Source organism: Microcaecilia unicolor, chromosome 6 (assembly GCF_901765095.1).
Source record: "Microcaecilia unicolor chromosome 6, aMicUni1.1, whole genome shotgun sequence".
In the NCBI taxonomy this organism is placed as follows: Eukaryota; Metazoa; Chordata; class Amphibia; order Gymnophiona; family Siphonopidae; genus Microcaecilia; species Microcaecilia unicolor.
In genome coordinates, this window is record NC_044036.1 from 182,428,850 (window position 1) to 182,453,315 (window position 24,466).

Sequence of the window (24,466 nt, forward strand, 5' to 3'; positions counted from 1 at the left end):
TTGCGGATGATACCAAACTTTGTAATAGGGTGGTCACCCTGGAGGGTGTGGATGGTATGAAGAAGGATCTAGTGAATCTTGAAGAATAGTCTGATAATTGGCAACTAAGATTTAATGCTAAGAAATGCAGGGTCATGCACTTGGGGTACAAGAGTCCAAGGGAACGGTACGTTATAGGGGTGAAGTGCTTCTGTGTATGAAAGAAGAGCGGGACTTGGGGATGATGACCTTAAGGCGGTCAAACAGGTAGAAAAGGCGACAGCCAAAGCTAGAAAGATGCTTGGGTGCATGAGAGAGATAACCAGCAGGAAAAAAGAGGTGATAGTGCCCTTGTATAAGTCTCTGGTGAAGCCTCATTTACAGTACTGCATACAATTCTGGAGACCGCACCTACGGAAAGATATAAACAGGATGGAGTCGGTCCAGAGTGCAGCTACAAAATTAGTAAGCAGTCTCTGTCATAAAACATGCAGTCATAGGCTTAGGAAGAGAGAGGGGATATGATAGAGACGCATATGAGCCAACTTTTCAAAATTATTGGGGGTGCTAAGCCCAATGGAAATAACCCCTCCCTGGACCCATACAAGGAATTTTCTCAGTATTGGGGGTGCTCAAGCACCCACAGAGTCGGCTCCTAGAGACGTTTAATTACCTCAGTGGCGTCAATATACAGGAGGCAAGCCTTTTTCAAATGAAGGAAAACTCTGGAATGAGGGGGCATACGATGAAGTTAAAAGGAAATAGATTTAGGAGGAATCTAAGAAAATATTCTTTCACCAAAAGGGTGGTGGATGTGTGGAATGGCCTCCTGGTGAAGGTTGTGGAGACAAGGACTGTGTCAGAATTTAAGAAAGCGTGGGATAGGCATGTGGGATCCCTTAGGAAAGGAAGAGTTAGTGGCTACTGAGGATGGGCAGACTGGATGGGCCATTTGGCCCTTATCTGCCATCATGTTTCTAAATATACTTACCTGTAGCTGGTGTTCTCCGAGGACAGCAGGATGATTATTCTCACATACTCTCCCACCACCCCTAGGAGTTGAATTTAGTTATAGGCTTTTTGCTTTTTCACATGACTGGAAGACCTGCGCTCGCATGTCGAGCAGGAAGGAACCAGCGCATGCGTGTTGGGACTCTGCTAGAATTTTCAACTTACTTGCTAGTCAGCATCCATACCAGGCTCTGTCAGATGATGTCACCCAGAAGATGTGCTATTTTTAGCACATGGTCTCATTTTACGCAATGAGACCCTATGCTAAAATAGCATGACTGGTGATAAAATAACCCGACTTGCCACATTGATTACGCCCCTCCCCTGCCCCACCCCCAAATGTCTGCAGTTCTATAGCTGATATTACTGTTAGCTACATATGTATATCAAAAGTGCAAAAGGTCAAATTAAAAACACTACTGGAACTCATGCATGTTTCTACTGACAAATACTTTGCTGTTTATTTGGAGTGGCAACAAGGGTGAAAGCTAGGTATGGGGAGAGGGAAGGGTAAAAAGCAACATTTCTACACATCATACCCCTCTTTCCTCCCACTTTTAAATTAGCATTATAATTGATAACATCATTCAACAAATTCATCTGTGTGGGAGTGAAGTCTGGATTGTCTCCAGGACTGGTCAGACTCTCAATATATAAACCCTTATGCTCCAAATTATCAGCCTGTAGCAAGTATACTTCTTTTCACAAAACTGACTTAGACATATGCGAGTCAACTTTTTATGGATTACATGGATAAATTCTCATGCCTACACTACTGTTAGTTCCGATTTAGGTCAGTTCACAGCACAGAGACACTCCTGCTTGTATTGACTTCTTATGTGAAGGAGGTGCTGGAAGACAGATTATTCTGTTACAGTTCAATATCTCAGCAGCATTTGATGCCGTTGATCATAACCTTCTGTTGACTAGGCTGGAAGATATGGAAATTCCAGGCTCAGGATTCAACTGGTTTAGGGACTTTATGTTGAATCGTAGCTACTGTGTGCGGTGGAATACAATTCTTTCCAAATATTGGTCACTGGTGTGCGGGGCTCCCCAGTGCTCACCTTTGTTCCCAGTATTGTTTAACTTTTTTATGTCTTCCTTGGGAAAAATTGGTTTGAATACTGGGGAAATGCTGTTGTCTTATGCAGATGACATTTTGTTTCTCCTGCCAATACCTTCTAATATCTCTGACTTGCCTGATACTGTTACTTTGGGGATTAATAGGATTCAGGACTGGGCATTTTCAAATAAACTAAAACTGAATCCCAGTTGCAACTGAGACCATAATAGACCATGCATGTGTCTTTAAATAAAGAGCAAACAGATTTTCAAGACTGCAAATTAACGCTGTCAAATGCTGAGCAAGTTGTAAATAGGAACAACAAACATTGTTTAAAATGTCTATATGCAAATGCCAGAAACCTAAGAAATAAGATGGGAGAGTTAGAATATATTGCAAAAAATGAAAAGATAGCCTTGGCTCTTGGCTGTAAGGGTTGATAGAAGCCTGTATGGAGTCTTTTCCTGGCTTGAATATGAGGCTGCTGCAAAGCATGCCTCCAAGATACAAAACAAAATCTACAAGCAAAGGAAAAAACAACTGCAATCCTGATACTCAAAATCCTGTCTGGAATTTCAGTCTTGCTTCTCCGCAAAAGAAAAACAGTTCTGCCACAAGGTAAAGCAGTGATAGCACTATGCTGCTTGTATTCCTAACAGGCAATCCAAGAAGGAAAGGCAAACTTTAGCCTTTCTTCTTTTCAGTAAAGTCTTTTGACACCCTGCTTGTTTAAACCCTTTCTTCGGCCGGCAAGTACAGACACCACTTCAGACAGGCTGTGGTTTCGCTTCTGTTTCTGCAGTTCCTGTGGTCCCGCCCTTCCACAAACAGGAAATGAGGGTGGGACCAGAGGAACAGCGAACCACAGCCTGTCTGAAGCGGTGTCTGTACTTGTTGCAGTTCTTCAGTGTTGCCGGCCGAGCAGGAGGTAAAACGTTTTAAACAGCAGCTGCCATATACGAAGGGCTGGGGCACCTGCACACGTCCTCCTTGCACTCGGAGGCCACAGAGACAGAGGGAGGGAGGTGCTGGGCAGCGGAAATGGGAGGAGAGGGGGGCGTGGAAAGCGGAGGGGGGGCGTGGAACTGGAATGGCAGTGGGGCCGTCGCGGCCCGTGGAACTCGGACGACGGGAGTGATGGGGAGGAGGGGAATGATGAGGAGGGGGGAGGAGGAGGGGGCCCTGGAACCTTGCTAGCACCCGTTTCCTTTCTGTTGGAAACGGGCCTCTTTTACTAGTAACATCATATCATTCCAATAAGAATTGTATTCACACAATAGCCTATTTATAAAAATGTAACTGTTCCATTAATGTTGCAAACCAAACTGAACCCTAGACAGGGGATATTAGCAGTATATAAGACTGAAAATGAATTGAATTATATGTTAAGGAGGGCCTCGAATCAAATAGACTAAAAATTCTGCAAGACACGAAACACTTCCTATGGATTGAAATTCCATGTGTAAAGAGGAAAAGGATAGTGATGAGTGTACTACTGTCCACCTGGCCAGGATGCACAGACTGATGTAGAAATGTTATCAGAAATTAGGGAGGCTAACAAACTAGGCAACACAATAATAATGGCAATTCCAATTACCCCAATATTGACTGGGTAAATGTAACATCAGTGCATGCTAGGGAGGTAAAATTCCTTGATGAAATCAACAACTGCTTTATGGAGCAGCTGATTCAGGAACCAACAAGAGGGGGGGAAATTCTAGACAGTCCTTAGAGGAGCATTTGATCTGGTGCAGGAGGTAATGGGGCCACTTAAACATACCAGGCTATAATCTATTTAGGAAGGATAGAGAGGGTCGTAAAGGTGGAGGAGTAGCTCTGTATGTGAGAAATGATATCACAGCGACTGAAATGACAGGGACCTGGGGAAAAGAAGAAGCGATATGGATCACCTTAAAAAGAGATGACAGAACCTCAGTCCACGTGGGTGTTGTCTACAGACCCCCGACACAACTGGAGGAACTAGATAGGGATCTAATCGCGGATATTCAAAAGTTAGGAAAGAAGAGGGAGGTGCTGTTGCTGGGAGATTTCAATCTGCCGGATGTAGATTGGAAGGTTCCGTCGGCGGAATCGGAGAGAAGTAGACAGATCGTGGATGCTTTCCAAAGTGTTTTGCTCAGACAAATGGTGACGGAACCCACGAGGGAGGGAGCGACGCTGGATCTGGTGCTCACAAATGGGGATAGCGTGTCAAATGTCCGAGTGGGTGCCCACCTGGGCAGCAGTGACCATCAAACGGTTTGGTTTGATATGACTGCTGTAGTGGAGGGCAGCCACTCAAAACTCAAAGTCCTGGATTTCAAGCGTGCTGACTTTACTAAAATGGGGGAATACCTGAGGAAGGAGATGATGGGCTGGGAGGAAGTACAAGAAGTGGAAGGACAGTGGTCCAGGCTGAAAGAAGCTATAAATAGGGCCACGAACCTTTACGTAAGGAAAGTAAATAAAAGCAAGAGAAAAAGGAAACCGATATGGTTCTCCAAACAAGTGGCTGAGAAAATAAAGGCTAAAGAGTTGGCGTTCCAGTAATACACAAAAACTCAAGAACAGGAACACGGGAAGGAATACCGGAGGAAACTGAAAGAAGCCAAGAGAGAGATACGTCTGGCGAAAGCGCAAGCGGAAGAACAAATGGCTAGAAATGTAAAGAGGGATGACAAAAATTTCTTCAGATATATTAGTGAAAGGAGAATGACTAAAAAGGGAATTGTGAGACTAAAAGATACTGCGAACCGCTATGTAGATAGTGATGAACAAAAAGCAAATTTGCTAAATAGATACTTTTGTTCAGTTTTCACAGAAGAAAATCCTGGAGCAGGACCACGATGGACTGGAAAAAGTACAAATGAAAATGGAGTGGATACAGCATCATTTACAGAAGAGAGTGTGTATGAACAACTTGTAAAGCTAAAAGTGGACAAAGCCATGGGACCGGACGGGATCCACCCCAGGATATTGAGGGAGCTCAGAGAGGTTCTGGCGGGTCCTCTTAAAGATTTGTTTAATAAATCCTTGGAGACGGGAGAGGTTCCGAGGGATTGGAGAATGGTGGAGGTGGTCCCTCTTCACAAAAGTGGTGATAGGGAAGTAGCTGGAAACTACAGGCCGGTAAGCCTCACTTCGGTTATTGGAAAAGTAATGGAAGCGATGCTGAAGGAAAGGATAGTGAATTTCCTGGAAGCCAATAAATTGCAAGATCCCAGACAACATGGTTTTACCAAAGGGAAATCGTGCCAAACGAATCTCATTGAGTTTTTTGATTGGGTGACAGGAGAATTGAATCAGGGACGAGATCTACTTAGATTTCAGCAAAGCTTTTGACACGGTTCCCCACAGGAGGCTTTTAAATAAACTGGATGGGCTGAAGATAGGACCCGAAGTGGTGAACTGGATTAGGAACTGGTTGACGGACAGACACCAGAGGGTGGTTGTGAATGGAGTTAGCTCGGAGGAGGGAAAGGTGAGTAGTGGAGTGCCTCAAGGATCGGTGCTGGGGCCGATTCTGTTCAATATATTTGTGAGTGACCTTGCCGAAGGGTTAGAAGGTAAAGTTTGCCTATTTGCGGATGATACTAAGATCTGTAACAGAGTGGACACCCCGGAGGGAGTGGAAAACATGAAAAAGGATCTGAAGAAGCTAGAACAATGGTCTAAGGTCTGGCAATTAAAATTCAATGCCAAGAAATGCAAAGTAATGCACTTAGGGAATAGAAATCCACAGGAGACGTATGTGTTAGGTGACGAGAGTCTGATAGGTACGAACGGGGAGAGGGTTCTTGGGGTGATAGTATCTGAGGATTTGAAGGCGATGAAATAGTGTGACAAGGCGGTGGCTGTATCTAGAAGGTTGTTGGGCTGTATAGAGAGAGGTGTGACCAGCGGAAGAAAGGTAGTGTTGATGCCCCTGTATAAGTCGTTGGTGAGGCCCCATCTGGAGTATTGGGTTCAGTTTTGGAGGCCGTATCTTGCTAAGGATGTAAAAAGAATCGAAGCGGTACAAAGAAAAGCTATGAGAATGGTATGGGATTTGCGTAACAAGACATATGAGGAGAGACTTGCTGACCTGAACATGTATACCCTGGAGGAAAGGAGAAACAGGGGTGATATGATACAGACGTTCAAATATTTGAAAGGTATTAATCCGCAAACGAACCTTTTCCGGAGATACGAAGGCGGTAGAACGAGAGGACATGAAATGAGATTGAAGGGGGGCAGACTCAAGAAAAATGTCAGGAAGTATTTCTTCACGGAGAGAGTGGTGGATGCTTGGAATGCCCTCCCACGGGAGGTGGTGGAGATGAAAACGGTAACGGAATTCAAACATGCGTGGGATAAACATAAAGGAATCCTGTTCAGAAGGAATGGATCCTCAGGAGCTTAACCGAGATTGGATGGCGGAGCCGGTGGTGGGAGGCGGGGCAGACTTATACGGTCTGTGCCAGAGCCAGTGGTGGGAGGCGGGACTGGAGGTTGGGAGGCGGGGATGGTGCTGGGCACTTATACGGTCTGTGCCAGAGCCGGTGGTGGGAGGCGGGGATGGTGCTGGGCAGAGTTGTACGGTCTGTGCCGGAGCCGGTGGTTGGGGGGCGGGGATAGTGCTGGGCAGACTTATACGGTCTGTGCCCTGAGGAGCATAGGTGCAGATCAAGGTGGGGTATACACAAGGAGTAGCACACATGAGTTGTCTTGATGGGCAGACTGGATGGACCTTGCAGGTCTTTTTCTGCCGTCATCTACTATGTTACTATGTTAATAACAGTGATCATAAAATGATCAGATTGATATCAGCTCTGAAGTAACTACACACAGAAAATCCAATATGTTAGCATGTAGTTTTCAAAAAGGAGACTATGATTAAATGAGAACGGTAAAAAAAAAATTAGAGAAGCAGCTGCAAAGGTCAAAAATTTACATTAGGCTTGGATGCTGTTCAAAAATACCATCCTGGAAGCCCAGACCAGATATATTCCATGTAAGGAGGAAGGAAGGTCAAATGACAACCGGCATGGTTAAAAACTGAGGTGAAGGAAGCTATTAGAGCTAAAAAGAAGTTCCTTCAGAAAATGGAAGAAGGATCCGATTGAAAATAATAGGAAACAGCATAAGGAATGGCAAGTTAAATGCAAAGCGCAGATAAAGAAGGCAAAGAGAAACGATGAAAAGAAGATTGCGTTGGAGGGAAAAACTCAGAATAAAAACTTTGAGGTATATTAGAAGCAAGAAGCTGGCAAAAGTATCAGTTGGACCTCTAGATGACCAAGGGATTAAAGGGGCAATCAGGTAGGTGGCCAATGTAACGCCGATTTTTAGAAAGGGTTCCAGAGGTGATCTGGTAATCAGTAGAAATAAAAGAAAAGAAGATAAGATAAGACACCTTTTTTATTAGACTAACTTAATACATTTTTTGATTAGCTTTTGAAGGTAACCCTTCTTCATCAGATTGGAAATAAGCAAATATTGATAAATAACAGTATATATAAGTGAAACATGAAAGCATTCCAGTGACAGTCTCACAGGATGAGGGTGGGGTGGGTTAGGTGAGAGACAGGGAGAGCCAGGTAGATGAGGGACAGGGAGATACGCATGGTCATAAGAGGGTGACAAAGCAGTAGAATTTTATGGTTTATAATGGGCTAAAAAACCCAGATCTTTGTTAAGTCCTGTCTGGTGGGTGTCAAAATATTTAATCATTTTGACTGCAAAGGTCTTATGTTCCTGGATTGTCTTAAAGTTTCCTTTTAGTATTCTCACCATAAAATCATTGATACAGTATTCTGGTTTTGTAAAGTGCTGCCCCACAGAGATGACATCCTGATTGGCACTAACATTGGAAATTACAGACCGGTAAGCCTGACGTTGGTGTCGGGCAAAATGGTAGAGGCTATTATAAAGACCAAAATTACACAACATATACACAAATTGGGTATTCGGCACATAATCAGCTCTATATTTACAATTCTACAAGTACACAGGAATCAGTTTTCGATAGAAAGTGGAATTTTATTAAGGCTGCAGCCAGGAACGTATAACACAATATTTGTTAAAACAATATATAATACTTCCATAATTTGCATCATTCCTGATATCGAACTCCTGCCTGGGTACAGCCTTCATTATCTGCGATCTCCTATTGCCTCACAGAGTTGCCGTCCAAGCACCCTATCTGTACTTTCCGTGCTGTCTCTCTGAGAACACGTTGTCTTTCAGCATATTTCGTTGAAGGATGTGCCTACACTGCTTTTTTCAGCATCTGATGTACCAGGCCTCCTAACTGTCCAAGCTGGGAGACAAAACTGTCCAAATATTCTTTTCTCTCAGGTATCTGCTAACATATGGCAATATCTTTCATCACATTTTAACTTAACCAACATAGATTTAACACTTAACTTTCAACCATTAACTGTCAACGTGCTATGTACCCAGTGGTGTGCTGGTAAATGTTTAACAACAGGCTCTCTCCCCGGTCCACCTCTGTGCCCCCCCCTCCACCTCTGCGCACCTCCCTGTCCACCTCTGCGCCCCTCGTCCACCTCTGCGCCCCCCCCCCCCCCAAATTGCAGAGCTGGTTATAGCCGGGGAGAGAGCCTGGGAGGGGGCAATCTAATTCATGTTTAATGTGGGATAAAAATGCCATAAATAAGTAAATAAAAATAAACTTTTAATGTTGAGCACCTGATTTTCAAAGTGGACATATTCCAAACACTATAATGAAAATAAAATGATTTTTCTACCTTTGTTGTCTGGTGACTTTGTTTTTCTGATCATGCCGGCCCAGTATCCGATTCTGCTGCTATCTGTCCAACTCCATTTCCAGGGCTTCCTTTCCATTTATTTCTTTACTTTCCGCCTTTCTTCTTCATTTCTTGCCCTACATCTGTAAGTAAAAGCTGGGTCCTCCGCAGACTTGACTGTCCAGTGGATCCAGCTTCAGCCTATTTTCTCCATCCATGTGCAGTTATTCTCCTCTCTTCCTTTTCCCTCATCTCATTCCTCACTCTTCCCTCCCCTCCATCCATGTCCAGCATTTCTTCTCTCTCCCTTCCCTCTCCTCCATCCATGTCCAGCAACCCTTCTCTCCCCCCTGCCCTGCTCTCCATCCACCCATGTCCAGCAACCCTCCTCTCCCCTCCATCCACCCATGTCCAGCGACCCTCCTCTCCCCCCTGCCCTGCATCCACCCATGTCCAGCAACCCTCCTCTCCCCCTGCCATCCATCCACCCATGTCCAGCGACCCTCCTCTCCCCCCTGACCTGCATCCACCCATGTCCAGCAACCCTCCTCTCCCCCCTGCCCTACATCCACCCATGTCCAGCAACCCTCCTCTCCTCTCCCCTGCCCTCCATCCACCCATGCCCAGCAACCAACCTCTCCCCTGCCATCCATCCACCATGTCCAGCAACATATAGATACCATCCAGTCTCAGTCTCGGCAGCCTCCAGCTGCAGCCTCCTCTTCTAGGAGGTTTATGAATGGGCCTAGGTGGCGACCCTACTATTCTCAAAGGCATAGGTTTCCACTGCCTTTTCACTCTGCCCAGCAGCCCCAGGCCCAGAGCAATCGGCCTTGCCAGTCCAGAGGTCCCAGCTGGCTCCCTAGTCAAAGCAAGGGACAAGCTCCCCCCCCCCTCGCTCCTCCTTTCTTCCTTCCTCCCAACTTTTCCCTTAACCCTTTCCTCTCCTTTGTCCTCCTGTTCTTGCTCTCCTATTCCTTTCTAGCTCCTTCTTTCCCCATTGCCCTTTGTTAGCTTTCGGCCGGTTTGTGGTCGGTCTCCCCTTAAAGTGCTTGCCTTGTTCTTAAGTAAGGACTAATGAGACAAAGACAACATGGATTTAGTGAAGGGAAATCTTGCCTCATTAATCTGATACATTTCTTTCAAGGGGTGAACAAACATGTGGATAAAGGCGAGCCGGTCGATATCGTGCATTTGACAAAGTACCTCATGAAAGACTCCAGAGGAAATTGGAAAGTCATGGGACAAGAGGTAGTGTTCTATTGTGGATTAAAAACTGGTTATAAGAGTAGGGTTGAATGGTCTCCAGCCTTCCCTGCTTGCTTTGTGATGAGTTCGTTCCCTCAGTCCTGCCTAAAAGGAAATGACGTCAGAAGGCGGGACTAAGGGAACGAACTCATCACGAATCAAGCAGGGAAGGCTGGAGACGGGCAGCAGGGCTTTAAATAACGCGGTGCTTCGACGGAGGTAATAGAAAAAGACGGATGGGAGCGGGAGGGGAGGGTGGGGGTGAAGGACATCGCTGGACATGTTTGGGTGCTGGAGGGGAGGTAAGCATGGCTTGTGATGGCGCCCTCCTGCCATGCTTACCTCGTGTAATGGAGCCGGCTCGCCCCGAAGAACTGGCTCGCAAGAGCTGTCAAAATTTAACAAGCGGCTCTTGCGAGCCGGTGCGAGCCGGCTCCAGCACAACACTGGTGGTGCCGTTTTCTCTAAGGTCTTGGCTAAGTGTGTATTCCAAATGTCAACCTGTTCTGACACTGTAGTTGTCTTTTCATCCACATATGGATAATCCAAAGCCTCTAGGAAATTCTCAACAGTCAGCTTTTTTTTGTCTCTGATCTTCCAAACTCTGGGAAATGCCATTTGTTTCAGGTGGTCGCTTAGGAAAAATTTAATTAGAAAATAGTCTGACCATAATAGGGGTGATATTTCAATACTGTTATCCCAGAATTCTGGGATGTCAACCCCTTTGTAGAATATCAAGTCTAGTATATGACCCTTTTCGTGGGTTGGAGAATTGATCACCTGTGTAAATCCTAGTGCTGTCATCGTGTCCAGAAAGGCAGCTGTGTGGTATCTGGGGTTTCGATGTATAGATTGAAATCTCCCATGATCACCAACCTAGGGTAATTCAGGGTCACTTGAGCAATTTATCTTTGAAGGCCTGTTGCAACGTGCTATTCCCTGCAACATCATCATAAGTGTATTGCCCCGAATTATACTGATGGTGGAATACACTAGCTTGCTGATTATATATAGACATAATTTTCACACAACTGACAATTCAGTGCATATACAAACTGCAATGATAGTTTATCAGTGCATTAGCGTGGAACTTACCCCATCACTCATCCTCACCATAATGAAGTAAATTTCTTGCCAAAAGCAGAGACAGCTATGAATAGTAAAGAGAAATATATTGTTAACGTAAATATTTGTTAAATGTTTAAAACTTTGAAAAGATGTTTTTGTTTATTTGATTTTGATATCCTGTCTTTCATCAAGATAGCAAGACAATGAACAATAAAACTTACCCAGCTAGCAGATGCTGCTACCTTCCCAAATAAGTACCACTGACTGGGGGCCAAACTTGGATTTCAGGATAATGCTGCAGAAAATCTCTGCAGACCACCCCAGCACTATCCGGATAGTACCAGGTGGAGCCTGATGAGAGCGATAAGCACATAAGTACATAAATATTGCCATACTGGGTCAGACCAAAGGTTTATCAAGCCCAGTATTCTGTTTCTAATAGTACTAATCAAGGTCACAAGAACATGGGTAATGGCACTGAATGTCACCTTTACCCAGATGAGTGTGGCTCTAGATGTTATACCAAGGTATCAAGTGCCAATATTTGAATAGTGGCTGGTGCTAAATTTTCAGCTACAACTTTGAATGCTGCAGCTAACATTTAAAGGAAACCCCAACTATATTGGCCCATAAGTTTGTGATAGTTGAAAATAACATGGTAAACAAATGTAATCAGATATTTAGTTGAAGTTGTGGCATGTCTAATAGGATGCTGATTTACAGAAACAAACACCTGTGGAGAGGTATTTTCGAAAGGATGTCCAAGTCGGAATAGAGATTTCCAGCTCATAACAATCTCGCATGTATTTTCCAACAGGAAATACATCAGGATATTCTGTTCAAAAATACGTGAGATGGGTGTCCATGTGCTGAGGATGTTCAGCATGAACCCATACATTTTACAAACTAGAATGTCCAATATACGAACGGCAAAAAAGCAGGGACAAGGACGTCTGTCTGGCAGCCTTATTAGAAGAATGGCCACACAGAACAGAGGGGCAGCCTAACAGTTTTTGCAGTGAACTATAAACCAGGGGACCCAGGTTCAAAACCCACTTTAACTCTTATTTTGTAATTGTGAGCTGTCCTGGAACAGAAAATACCTGCTTACCTGAATGTACACCACTTCAATAGCCTTCAAGCTTGCAGGAGGCTTATATATTTAGCTACAGTATGTATTATTTCTGGTTATGGAGGGCTCATAAAAAAAAAAAAGAATTGAAGTGGATTTTAAAACTGGGTCCCTTGGCTTGAAGTCCACCGCACTAGCCACTAGGCTACTCCTCAGACATGCTCCCTGTTTTGCTAAGAATGCCTATAATACCTGAAGCTGTCAAGAGTCTGGTATCCCCTTTTAATTTCACTTTCAGGGGAGAGAGTGGGGGACAGCAACCACTGGGGGATTAAGTCCTCCAGTGGTCAGCTGCTCAATCACTCTTTTGTACTCCGGATATGACTGAAACAGGTCTAACTTAGGTTGTCCTTCTCTTGTAACCCCTGAGTGGCTACTCTTTACACCAGGTGCAAACTTTGGAAATAGGGCCAACTCTTTGCTTCCCTGGGTCTCTCCCACAGGTACTGCTGCCCAGACAATGCCTAGGGAGGATTCCTTCACTCCAAGTCCTCCTCCAGGAGACCTCTTGCCTCAGGGCCTGCCTGATCCATTCTGCTCCAGGGCATCCAAGCCTGAGCCCCACCCCTTTGATTCAGCCTCTGACATGGCAGGTTAGCGCCACCTGCCCTAAGGTGGCTAAACTGCAACCTCAGTAAAGGAGTGTTCTCAGGGACACCTACTACTATATCACTCAATCTATCACATAAGCCTTTTATGGTTCAAAATATATCTTCCAGCAGACATTGCAACCATGAATGGGATCACTGCATGTTTTGACTCAGTAACAGGTTTCATGGCTATGATCTCTAGAGGTTATTTTGACAGCAGTGGGCTCATTTCTTGAAGGGCGTCTGCTTCACCAACATCCCAGAATGAAATAATTGAAACAAAGTCAAAGAAAGACACTTTTGTATAAATTAGTGGGGTGATTTTCAAAAGTATGCAAGTAGTTATAAAACCCTTGAATACTTTTTCTGTTAGATATTGGACCAGTACTCAAGAGAAATAACGTATGAAAAGTACCACAGAGATTTGCCTTTTCTACAAAGACTTTTTTAAAGCAACCCCCCCCCCCCCCCAGTGTTTTGAAAATGCCTCCCCCGACCTTGCCTCAGATATACTTCCATAAAAATGTAGGTACAGGTATGCAAAATGTGGAACAATATGCATCTCTAGCCCCTGCCAGTACAACAGGCTATGGAATTACAGTAGCACTGCTGCAGAGGTACAGGGTAATTTTGAAATAAATGTATTCATTTACCATCAGTGATTTTGCCTGCTTGTTCAGCTGCTGCTCCTGGAAGAATTTTTGAGAACATGCTTTCTCCTTCTTGGCCTGAATGTGCAGGTGCTGCTCCAGCAGGTGGTGTTGTTCCTATTGGCTTCTGACCCACTTTGATACCTGTCAAGGGGAAAAAATAAAGAATCCTGAGGCAAAAACATAGCTAGAAATTCTGTTTCAGAGTACTGCATGTACAGAATGAGAAATAAGGGGCTGATGTAGAAACCTACTATGTGCACAAGCACCTGGTTAATGAGCGGTCTGTGTGTTTGTTACTGGCTGAACAATGCAGAAAGTGTTTCAGCACTGAAGTTAACTCATGCAGTAGACACCAACACACAGCATATTAAAAAAATAGTGTAGCCCTGTCTCACCACAAGTTCTGGGCAACAGGTAGCTCTTCAGGTCAGGTACCCGAAACCATGTGCTCACTAAAGCTATAATTTTTATAACCTTCCAACTCCACCCCAACTATGACATCCCTTGTCACTTATTCTCTCCTAAACCTCCTTCTGAGCTGGGCTCTTCACTCTCCCACTCATGATGTTCTCTCTTTCCCCAGTGAATCTGGAGAGTTCTACATCAGTTCTGGTAATTACCTGGAGAAATTCTCAAACCCAGTTTACCAGGGGATTACACTCTTCCCCCCTAGTAAGTAAAAGATGATTTCCCTGGTTCTATCACAGGAAATCATCTTCCCTTGTCCTCAAGGGCCAAACCCCCCCAGGGGTCAAAGGACCAAACCTTGGTAATATTAACAATTTATTTAGCAGAAACATTCCTGTGAATATAATATTACTTTTGGTTCATAAATATTATTGTGACAAGTGGAACACAATAGCATTTTTGTTCTTCAAAAATCCCTACGCATTCACTTCAACAGCAGTTTTGTACTCAGCAGAATATTCTCAATTTATTCCTCCCAACCCATAGCAACAACAAATTTCATATAACTCAATCCCCAAACAAGTACTCCTCTTCAGCATATTTATCACATGATATATCTCTAATAACTTTTTCCCTTCTGAGTCCACTCAGTCTCTATACGGTGTTACCCATACCATTTTGGTTATGGCTTGCACACAAGTGCTCCCCGGCATGGTATGAGTCACAGTGGTATTTACTGGAGTAGAATGAATCAACTACCTCTCCATAATGTTTATGAATTGACCACCAGTCTGTACTGGGCATCAATATGGTCCCTGACCCTGGTATCTTCTGGCCCACAGACAGGGTAGGTCGGGTCAGAGCGCATCTGGTGAAAAATTGCCACTCTGATCCAGGTCTCTCTCTGGACTTTGATAATGCACATGACCTGCAGTGGAACATAAGGATTGTACTAGGCTGCGCATTTGGTTTGCTATTCCCTAAACATCTTACAAATTTTTACAGGCAAAAAATTCAACAGGAATTAGAGAGAATTAAAAGTCTTTAATTACTCACCCACCAGCACAGCATCAGATATCAGTTGTAAAGTTATAACAAACTGATTTACAACTGATTTAACATCAGTACCTCTGGTAATTATAAGTAATTAATTATATAAAGAAGAGAAATTAATTATATGAAGAAGAGAAAAAGAAAGAAGAAGAGTTTGTTCCTCATACAAAGGTCACAGAACAGAGAGAAAAAAGAGAAAGAAAGAAAGATGCTTAGATATAGAGAATTAGTTTCTATGAAGGGGGAAGAGCAACCCCTTTGGGAAAAACAGGCCATTTGTATGGATCTGAAACACTCTTTCCAAGCATGCCTAGTTTTTCAGAGTTTCTTTGTGTGCAGCGTGGTTTTATAGGCTGTGGTGAGCATCCACCTCTCCTCTACCCTGGACCAATCATAGGTGCTGCATATGTGCTGGAGACTTGTAATTGGGTCTTTCATATGTGCTGGAGACTTGCAATTGGTGTCCTTGCCATACCTCTTCTCAGTAAATTACTTTTGTAACAGGATATACCAGGTATCTGAGTTGCCTTAGCAATGGTGACCAACTAGAAATTCCTGCATGTGGCTGATAGAAAAAGAGAGATGGGGGATGGGAAATAATGCAGCAATACCAGAAGTAGAACTTTATAGCTTATAGCTAAAAATTATAGGACAGGATACCTGAGGTGTCATATGTCCCACACCACATGCTTCAGGCACCTGTACGCTCGGTTACGTTTGGAAGTTTCTCCCCGCCAGCTCCCTCCGGGTCTGTCCAAAGCTCCTGGAGATACTCTGCTGGCAGAGGCGTGTCCAAAATGTTGCCAGTATCCTCTCCTGTGGCTCGGGAAGGTCCTCCAATACTTCCCGAACTCTTCTGGTCCATTCTCACTGCTTGGAGTAGGCAGTCCACCTCTACGCTTCTCACCGCCCACTCCGTTACCAATTCCACAGGGATGGTGATGTCTACGACCTCTGTGGCCAAACGTATTGGGCCTGGGCAGCCCCATGTCCAGATCCTTTGGGATGTGCCGCAGTATGCCCTGGTCTCCCCGGTAGGTTTCCAGGGGCTCAAACGGTGATCTCTTCAGCTTTCATTTCAGGTGCTCCTGTAGAGGGGCCAGTGCCCTCCGCATCTCAGGGTCCCCTTCCAATAGGATCACTGTCTCCTTTCCTAAAGAGCCTTTCTAGCCTCACCCTTGTCCACAGGTTCAGGCCAACGTGCTCTCTCGATTGCTAGTTGAACTTGGGGGAGTGTACAGGGTGGCAATGTACAATTCACCATCAGCTCCACTTCCCTGACTTGCAGATGGTGATGTTACAGGGCTTGACACCTATAACCCTGGCTCCCTCTCAAGATCATTGATTCCACTAGCTCGGCTTCCATCAACTCCATTTTTAGGGGTCCTCCCTTAAGGTGCCTGGAGCTGGAGTTCCAAGACTTCTCGCCTCTCAGATTCGAGTCCACATATCACTCTGGCCGCAGGACCAATCTCTCTCCTTGCCCTTCTCCAACACGGAGGTTCCACAGGAGGAACTGTCAGGCTCTCTTCCTGCTGGCAAAATCTCATACATATGTGGTTATGTGATTCGGAGTGGGACAGGAGATTAACCAAATGGGTACACTCAAAATCTGTAACACAGAGGCAAGCAATAAACTAAATGCAGTATCATTCATACATTCCAGAGTGCTATACGAAATGTATTAGTTGCATGTCTTATCCTACGCTGTCCAGCAGAGGTAAGATGATTATTGTTTACTTCTACAGCAATTTGGAGGTTCCACTAAGATTATCATATAAGATAAGAGATAATCAGATAAGATATTTACTGATAAGGTTTATTTTTTTCCTATCCTGTGTTTAAAATCAAATTGGTATAATTTGAGTTCCTTGTGCTAATTCAGCTGTACACTACTTGCACCAATAACAAGGACAGCCTTGGCTTATAGCTCAGGCAGTTATCTCAATATCCTTGGCTATTAGAGAAAAGTTTATATTTCATTTTATATAAGGTCATTGTTGGGGGTCAGCCCAAAGAGATGTTTTCCTTTTTTCTGGAGGCCATATTATTTTTTGCTTTCACATTATCATCTTTTTGGGTGTTCTACACTGTAACTAATCTATTCTGTCAGACTATAGCTGTTAGAGCTAGTTTCAGACAGATCTCTTGTCTGTTTTTAGTGTTAAAACAAGCAGGCATTCCTAGATCTTGTAACTATGGCAACCCAAACCTCCCCTTCTTCTGACATAGTTCCTCATGATTAACTTACATAGTAGCATAGTAAATGATGGCAGATAAAAACCTGTACGGTCCATCCAGTCTGCCCAACAAGATAAACTCATTTAATATGGTATGCGATACTTTATATGTATACCTGAGTTTGATTTGTCCTTGCCATTCTCAGGGCACAGACCATAGAAGTCTGTCCAGCACTCTTCTTGTACAAAAAGTTTTGAAGCTAATGTCGAAGCCCCTTAAAATTTACACCCAAGCCTATCCATATCCATTCAATCATGATCAGGGCATAGACCGTAGAAGTCTGCCCAGCATTGGTTTTGCTTCCCAGTTACAGGCATTGCCACCTAATCTCAGCTAAGATTCCGTACATCCATTCCTTCTAAACAGCATTCCTTTGTGTTTATCCCACGCATGTATGAATTCCATTACCATTTTCATCTCCACCATCTCCCAAGGGATGGCATTCTATATATCCACCACCCTCTCTGTGAAAAAATACTTCCTGGCATTACTCCTGAGTCTGCCCCCCTTAAACCTCAATTCATGTCCTCTAGTTCTACTGCATTCCTGTCTCAGGAAAAGGTTTGTTTGCAGATTAATACCTTTCAAATATTTGAACATTTGTGTCATGTCGTCATGTCCCCTACCTCAATGCAAGTGGCGTCCTCGGGCTGCGCAGGGTCCCGTCGACACATGCACTTGACTGGCACAGCCCTACGCCATGTGTGTGTGGTTCTTCTCAGGCTGCAGGCTCCTTGATTGCTTTGCTTCCATGCACATGACTCTGCTCTCTCTCTCTGCCTGGCTTGCAGGCCCCTTGATTGCTTTGCTTCCACCCACCTGGGTCTGCTCTTCCTCTGCCTGGCTTCCCTTGCTTCTCTCCTATTGGTCTTTCGGTTCCTCCTTCCCCTGCTCTTGTCCTGTGGATGTGCCCCTTCTCCCTGCTGATGTCAGACGCCAGCACTTTATCAGCTGAGCTCTCCCTAGACTCCTTGCTTCGGCTTCTACTTTGGTAGGTGTTACTTGCTCAGTAGTGTGCGTCTCCTCTACTTTGTTCTTCGTTACTGACCTGGATTACTCTTGTGTCTGCTGCCTGCCTACTGACCTTGCCTGTACCTTGATTACTCTTGTGTCTGCTGCCTGCCTACTGACCTTGCCTGTACCTGGATTACTCTTGTGTCTGCTGCCTGCCTACTGACCTTGCCTGTACCTTGATTACTCTTGTGTCTGCTGCCTGCCTACTGACCTTGCCTGTACCTGGATTACTCTTGTGTCTGCTGCCTGCCTACTGACTCTGCCTATACCTGGATTACTCTTGTGTCTGCTGCCTGCCTGCTGACTCTGCCTGTACCTGGATTACTCTCTAGACCTGCGCCTGCCTACTGACTCTGCCTGTACCTGGATCACTCTCTTGCCTGCTGCCTGTCTGGCCGTCACGTTCATCTCCCCACTTCCTGCTCCATCTCATAAGCCCTGCAGGCCGCCCGCACCTAGGGGCTCAACCTCTGGGGAATGGCGGTCAGCACAGGTGAAACCCAGGGTTGTCCGGACGCCAAGCAGAACCTGTTCCGAGTACCGGGCTCGGCAGTGCTCTACTTGGTTCAAGAACTCACAGGTCTGACAGTAAGCCGAAGGCATGAGTTCTCCAGACAAACCCGACTTGGCAAATTTGGCCCAGGTTCTTCAGCAACAACAGGCCCAGCTGAATTGTCTGTCCGGAGTCCTGCAGGACGTTTGTTCCCAGTTATCTACTCTTCAATCCCAATGGCAAGTTCCTGCTGCACCGTCCGGACCAGTTTTACCCACTCCTGGGTTAAGGCTCCATGCGCCTCCCCGGTTTGACAGTACCCCTTCCGCTTGTCGAGGGTTCCTCAGCCAATGTCTTATGTTTTTTGAAATGCAACCCGGAGCCTTTTCCTCCGATAAACTCAAGATCACTTATATAATCTCCCTGCTCTCCGGACCAGCCCTGGCTTGGGCCTCTCCTCTCTGGGAGCAGCGGGATCCTCTACTCACTGATCTTGGGGAATTTCTTTGTCACTTTAGGTTAGTTTTCGACGTGCCTGGACGTCTACGGATTCAACAAGGCAATTGCTCTGTAGGGGCATATGCCGTACACTTTCGAACCCTAGCCTCCGAGGTGAGATGGAACCAGGAGGCCCTCACAGCCATCTTCTGGCAGGGGTTAACGGGCCAAATCAAAGATGAGTTGGCAGGCCAGGAACTTCTGACCACATTGGATGCCCTGATTACTCTCTGCATCCGTACAAACGTTCGGTTCCAAGAGAGGACACAGGAACGTTCTGCTCAGCGTCAGTCACAGAGACCATCTCCTCGGGTGTTGCGTCCTTCTTCTCCTAAAGGAGCTACTGGCACCACTACCATATCCTTTTATGAGACTGAAAGAGAGGGGTGGACCCAAAAACACGGAAGGGACTTCTAACATTAGCAGGAATGGGAGTAACGTCCGGGAAAGGGGGCCTTACTCCACTACCAGTAGAGGGAGCAGCAGTCAAGAAGCCCAATTTCTATGGTTGCGAAAGCAATATATAATTCCTCCCAGCTGTGAGGAGGGGAGGGCAGATCTCTTGAAAGCTCTCAGAAGTCAGGGAGGGGAGAATATCTGCTCAGAGAAAAACGAATCTATGGAGTACGTGGAGGAGGGAAAGGACCTGCCTCCAGAACTTCCTTGCTTAGAGGAACAAGCTAACATGGAATGGGAAGATACAAACGCAAACCTTTCCAGCACTTAAAGGCAGTTGTGGGAGGCCACAGAAGTTTGTTATTGTGAAAGTAGGAGGTAAACTGCCAACCCTGCTTGCTGTAGGGCCGCTGTAGTGCTGGAAGAAGGAAAGGTGATTTGATCATTGTTTTTTTTTCCTTGTTTGAACTTTCTGTGTGGAACTGGTGGAATTACATAAGGAAAAGAGAAAGGGGGTGGGGGGACTGCCCTAAGCTGCTCCCTAGAAAGGGGAGAAGGGAATTCCTCTCTGAATAATTGAGCTTTTGGACTGAACTTGGCGGGAGCTTTGGAACTGAACTTTTGCTGAGCTTTTGGAGCTGGATATGAATTAAACTTTGTTTTCCTGTGGAACTGAGAAGGAATCCTGTGAGTGGAACAGGTTTTCACAGACAACCCTGGGCGGAAGAGGAGGACCCCCTTACAACCTTCATATCCTCTGACACCAACACCCCAAGGTCTCTCTCCTGAGTCGAGCTTACTAATTTCTCCCCTCCTATCTGGTATCTCTCTTTTGGGTTTCTGCACCCCAACTTGATATATGTGAGAGAAAGATTAATCCCAGCTGTAGAATCCTAGGTCTCTGGCTTCTTGGAATAAGAGATAATATGTTTTGAGGCTTTATGCAGATGTGCCTCCAAATCAGGCAATCTATTAAATGCTTAGATCTGTACATGGGACCTTACAATTGGGCTTTTGTACAATTCATGTCTGTTATAGGTATCCTTGATCAGTTCTGAGACATGCATGAAAGATAAACAGTGGCTTGAAGATAACATGGGGGAGGTGTGGCAGCATGCTATGGCCATGGTGATGTCTAATTCTTAGTTCCATTTTGTGGTCCCAGAATCAGACAAGGGGGTAGTATGGAACACTGTCTTTCTGTCTAATTGTGATGGAACTTAGGCAGTCCCTCCCATGACAATGGATGAGAAGGAAAGCTCCTTGTGTTTGATAACGGATCCGCTCCAGACCTCCACAGGGGTTCAGTCTCTTAGTTTGGTACCTAAGCAGCAAATGACAGTTGCCTGGCTCAGGGAAAAAACTGGAGAAAATAAGATTACTGATCTCTCTGTCACGCAAAGCTGCCAACGAGAGAAGAGGACATCATCCACAAAAGACTGGGATAGTTTCAGTGAAGTCCATTGGGATCTTCTGGATAGCAAAAAAAAGAAAACGTAGAAAAAAGGAAGTAGAAAAGAGCAAGAAACAAATTGCTCTTAGCTAGATAAAAAGTACTATGAAAATGTCTAAGTAAACATGACCTGATGGAACACATCACCCATCCCAAGGAGCTCGCCCAAGGAGTATGACCTGCTCCTTGTTTGCACTCCTGTGGTGCATGCCCATGGCATGAGCCACCACCGCACGAACGCTGCAGACAGGCTAGATAATATAATCACTTTTGAGTCCATCTTGATAATGTATTGATCAAGTGGTCCAAGTTTTCAGGAACAGAGCGTCTGGTTCTGCAAAAGAACCCATACAAAGAACACTAGTAAGTTCAAAGCATACACAGCCACAAGCAAAAACTTGGATTAGGAATTACTTATTGGACAGGAAACAGAGGGTAAGGTTAAATGACCATTTCTTTCAGTGGGGGAGGGTGAATAGTGGAGTGCCGCAGGGATCTGTACTGGGACGGTGCTATTTAAACATATTTATAAATGATCTGGAAATTGGAACAAAAACAATAAAAGGAGTGGAAATAACCACATATGTGCAGGGAATAGATTGCGCCGTATTTTTCTCCGGCTGTACTTTGCTGATACACTTCTATTTATTACAAGAATGCACCTACTTTAGTGTACCTAAATGCTGTAAGGACTCCTGAGGAAGGCAGGTTTGCTGAAACACAGCCCATGAAGGATCCAATTGCATAGCATATGGTTTGACATGTTAAGACTAAATTAACACTGGATTCCTATCGGATTGTTGTATGGAATGATATACATATATATTTTTTGAGTGAATATAGGGCTCACTTTCAAAGCACTTAGATGTACAAAGTTCCATAGGTTACCACAGAACTTTTGCAAGTTTAACTGCTTTGAAAATACGTCTCTATTTGTCTGTGAATAAAAAAAAATGTTATCTTGATACCCTGGGACCTTTTTCATGTGGTCATTTCCACTCTTTTTGTTGTCTTTGTTTTGACTTCCTTGTGGAAGTGCTGGTTTTCTTTTGTTTTTCTGGAAATTGGAACAAGTGAGGTGATTAAATTTGCAATGACAAAAAACTATTTAAGGTTGTTAAAACACTTGTGGGCTGTAAAAAACTGCAGGGAGACCTTAGAAAATTGGAACACTGGGCATCCAAATGACAGATGAAATTTAATGTGGAATAACCCAAATCATGCTGTGGTCCACCTTGGGGGTCAGCACTCAAGAAAAAGATCTAGGTGTCATTGTAGACAATGTGCTGAAATCAGTGTGCAGTGGTGGTCAATAAAGCAAACATGATGCTGGGAATTATTAGGAAAGGGAAATGGGACTTGATACACCTCCTTTCTGTGGTTTTTGCAACTACATTCAAAGCAGTTTACATAGTATATACAGGTACTTATTTGTACCTGGGGTAATGGAGGGTTAAGTAACTTGTCCAGAGTCACAAGCAGCTGTAGTGGGAATTGAACCCAGTTCCCCAGGATCAAAGTCCACTGCACTAATCACTAGGCTATTTCTCCACTCCAAAGGGATGGTTTATAAGACCAAGAATAATATAATGCCTCTGTATCACTCTGTGGTGCGCCTTCATCTTGAGTACTGCATTTAGTTCTGGTCGCCATATCTCAAAAAAGATATAGAGGAATTAGAAAAGGTTCAAAGAAGGTGCGGCCAAAATGATAAAGGGGATGGAACTCCTCTGATATGAGGAAAGGCTAAAGGGATTAGGGTTCTTCAGCTTGGAAAAGAGAAGGATGAGGGGAGATATGATTGAGGTCTACAAAATCCAGAGTGGTGTAGAACAGGTAGAAGTGAATTGATTTTTTTACTCTTTCAAAAAGTACAAAGACAGGGGGCACTCAATGAAGTCACATGGACATACTTTTAAAACAAATAGGGGGAAATATTTTTTTCACTCAAAGAATAATTAAGCCCTGGAACTCCTCTTACAATTTGACAAGTCAAGTGCCTTTGATATGGTCGACCATGGAATCTTACTACACATACTTGAATATTTTGGTATCGGAGGTAATGTCCTAAACTGGTTTAAGGGGTTCTTAACATTACGCTCTTATCAGGTCACTTCAAATTCAACTACTTCTGATGCATGGACACCTGAATGTGGAGTACCGCAGGGATCCCCCCTCTCACCAACAATTTTCAACCTAATGATGGTCCCCTTGGCAAAACTTCTATCAAACCATAACCTAAACCCATACATATATGCCGATGGTGTAATGATATATATATTCCTTTCAAACAAGATATTAATGAAATATCCAACGAAATCGACCAAAGTCTACACATCATGAACACCTGGGCAGATGCATTCCGATTGAAACTGAACGCAGAAAAAACTCAATGCCTCATACTTACCTCCCAATACAACATGAATACATTTACTGCTATTAACACACCCAAACTAAATCTGCCAATCTCAGAAACTTTAAAACTCCTTGGAGTCACTATTGACCGCCATCTAACACTTGAGACTCATGCGAACAACACCACCAAAAAGATGTTCTACTCTATGTGGAAACTGAAAAGAATAAGACCATTCTTTCCGAGATCTGTCTTCCGCAGCCTAGTGCAATCACTCGTACTCAGTCATCTGGACTACTGCAACTCACTATACGCAGGATGCAAAGAACAAATATTGAGAAAACTTCAAACAGCCCAGAATACAGCAGCCAGACTCATTTTCGGAAAACCAAAATATGAAAGTTCAAAACCCTTACGTGAGAAACTACACTGGCTCCCACTCAAGGAACGTATCACCTTTAAAGTATGCACATTAGTTCACAAAATCATTCATGGTGAAGCCCCTACATACATGTCTGACTTAATAGACCTGCCACCCAGAAACACTAAAAGATCATCCCGAACTTTCCTCAATCTCCACTTCCCTAAGTGCAAAGGCATAAAATACAAAGCACTGCATGCATCAACCTTCTCTCATATGAGCACACAATTCTGGAACACACTACCACGCAACCTGAAAACGATCTACGAACTGACCAACTTCCGCAAACTACTGAAGACTCATCTCTTCGAGAACATCTACTGCAAGGACCAAAACATATAAATTCACACACACTATAGAAAAGCACCAATTCACTCTCTTCTGAATTCTCTTCCCCATACTTTCACCACACTAAAAACCACACTCACAAATAAACTGTTACACCCTAATATCCTTTCGTTATTGTCCTATCGCCCTATCATTTCCCCATTGTCACATTCCATTGTTTCTATTCCTAGATGATATTTTGACTTTGACTTTGTCTTCCCACAACTCTTCACAATGTACCCATAATCGTATTATGACCAATTGTATTTCTATTATTCACAACGTATTGTAAGCCACACTGAGCCCGCAA

At 44.3% G+C, this 24,466-nt stretch overlaps 1 protein-coding gene across 1 annotated transcript in view; it reads right to left on the reverse strand.

The window, feature by feature from the left end:
- BSN (bassoon presynaptic cytomatrix protein) overlaps positions 1–24,466 on the reverse strand; it is a 304,960-nt gene that overhangs the window by 14,279 nt on the left and 266,215 nt on the right. Inside the window, exons 9-10 of the mRNA XM_030206778.1 lie at positions 13,500–13,640; positions 11,152–11,206 (exon numbers count right to left, since the gene is read on the reverse strand). Coding sequence (XP_030062638.1) covers positions 11,166–11,206; positions 13,500–13,640 — 182 coding nt within the window. The 3' untranslated portion in view covers positions 11,152–11,165. The remainder of the gene's footprint in view (positions 1–11,151; positions 11,207–13,499; positions 13,641–24,466) is intronic.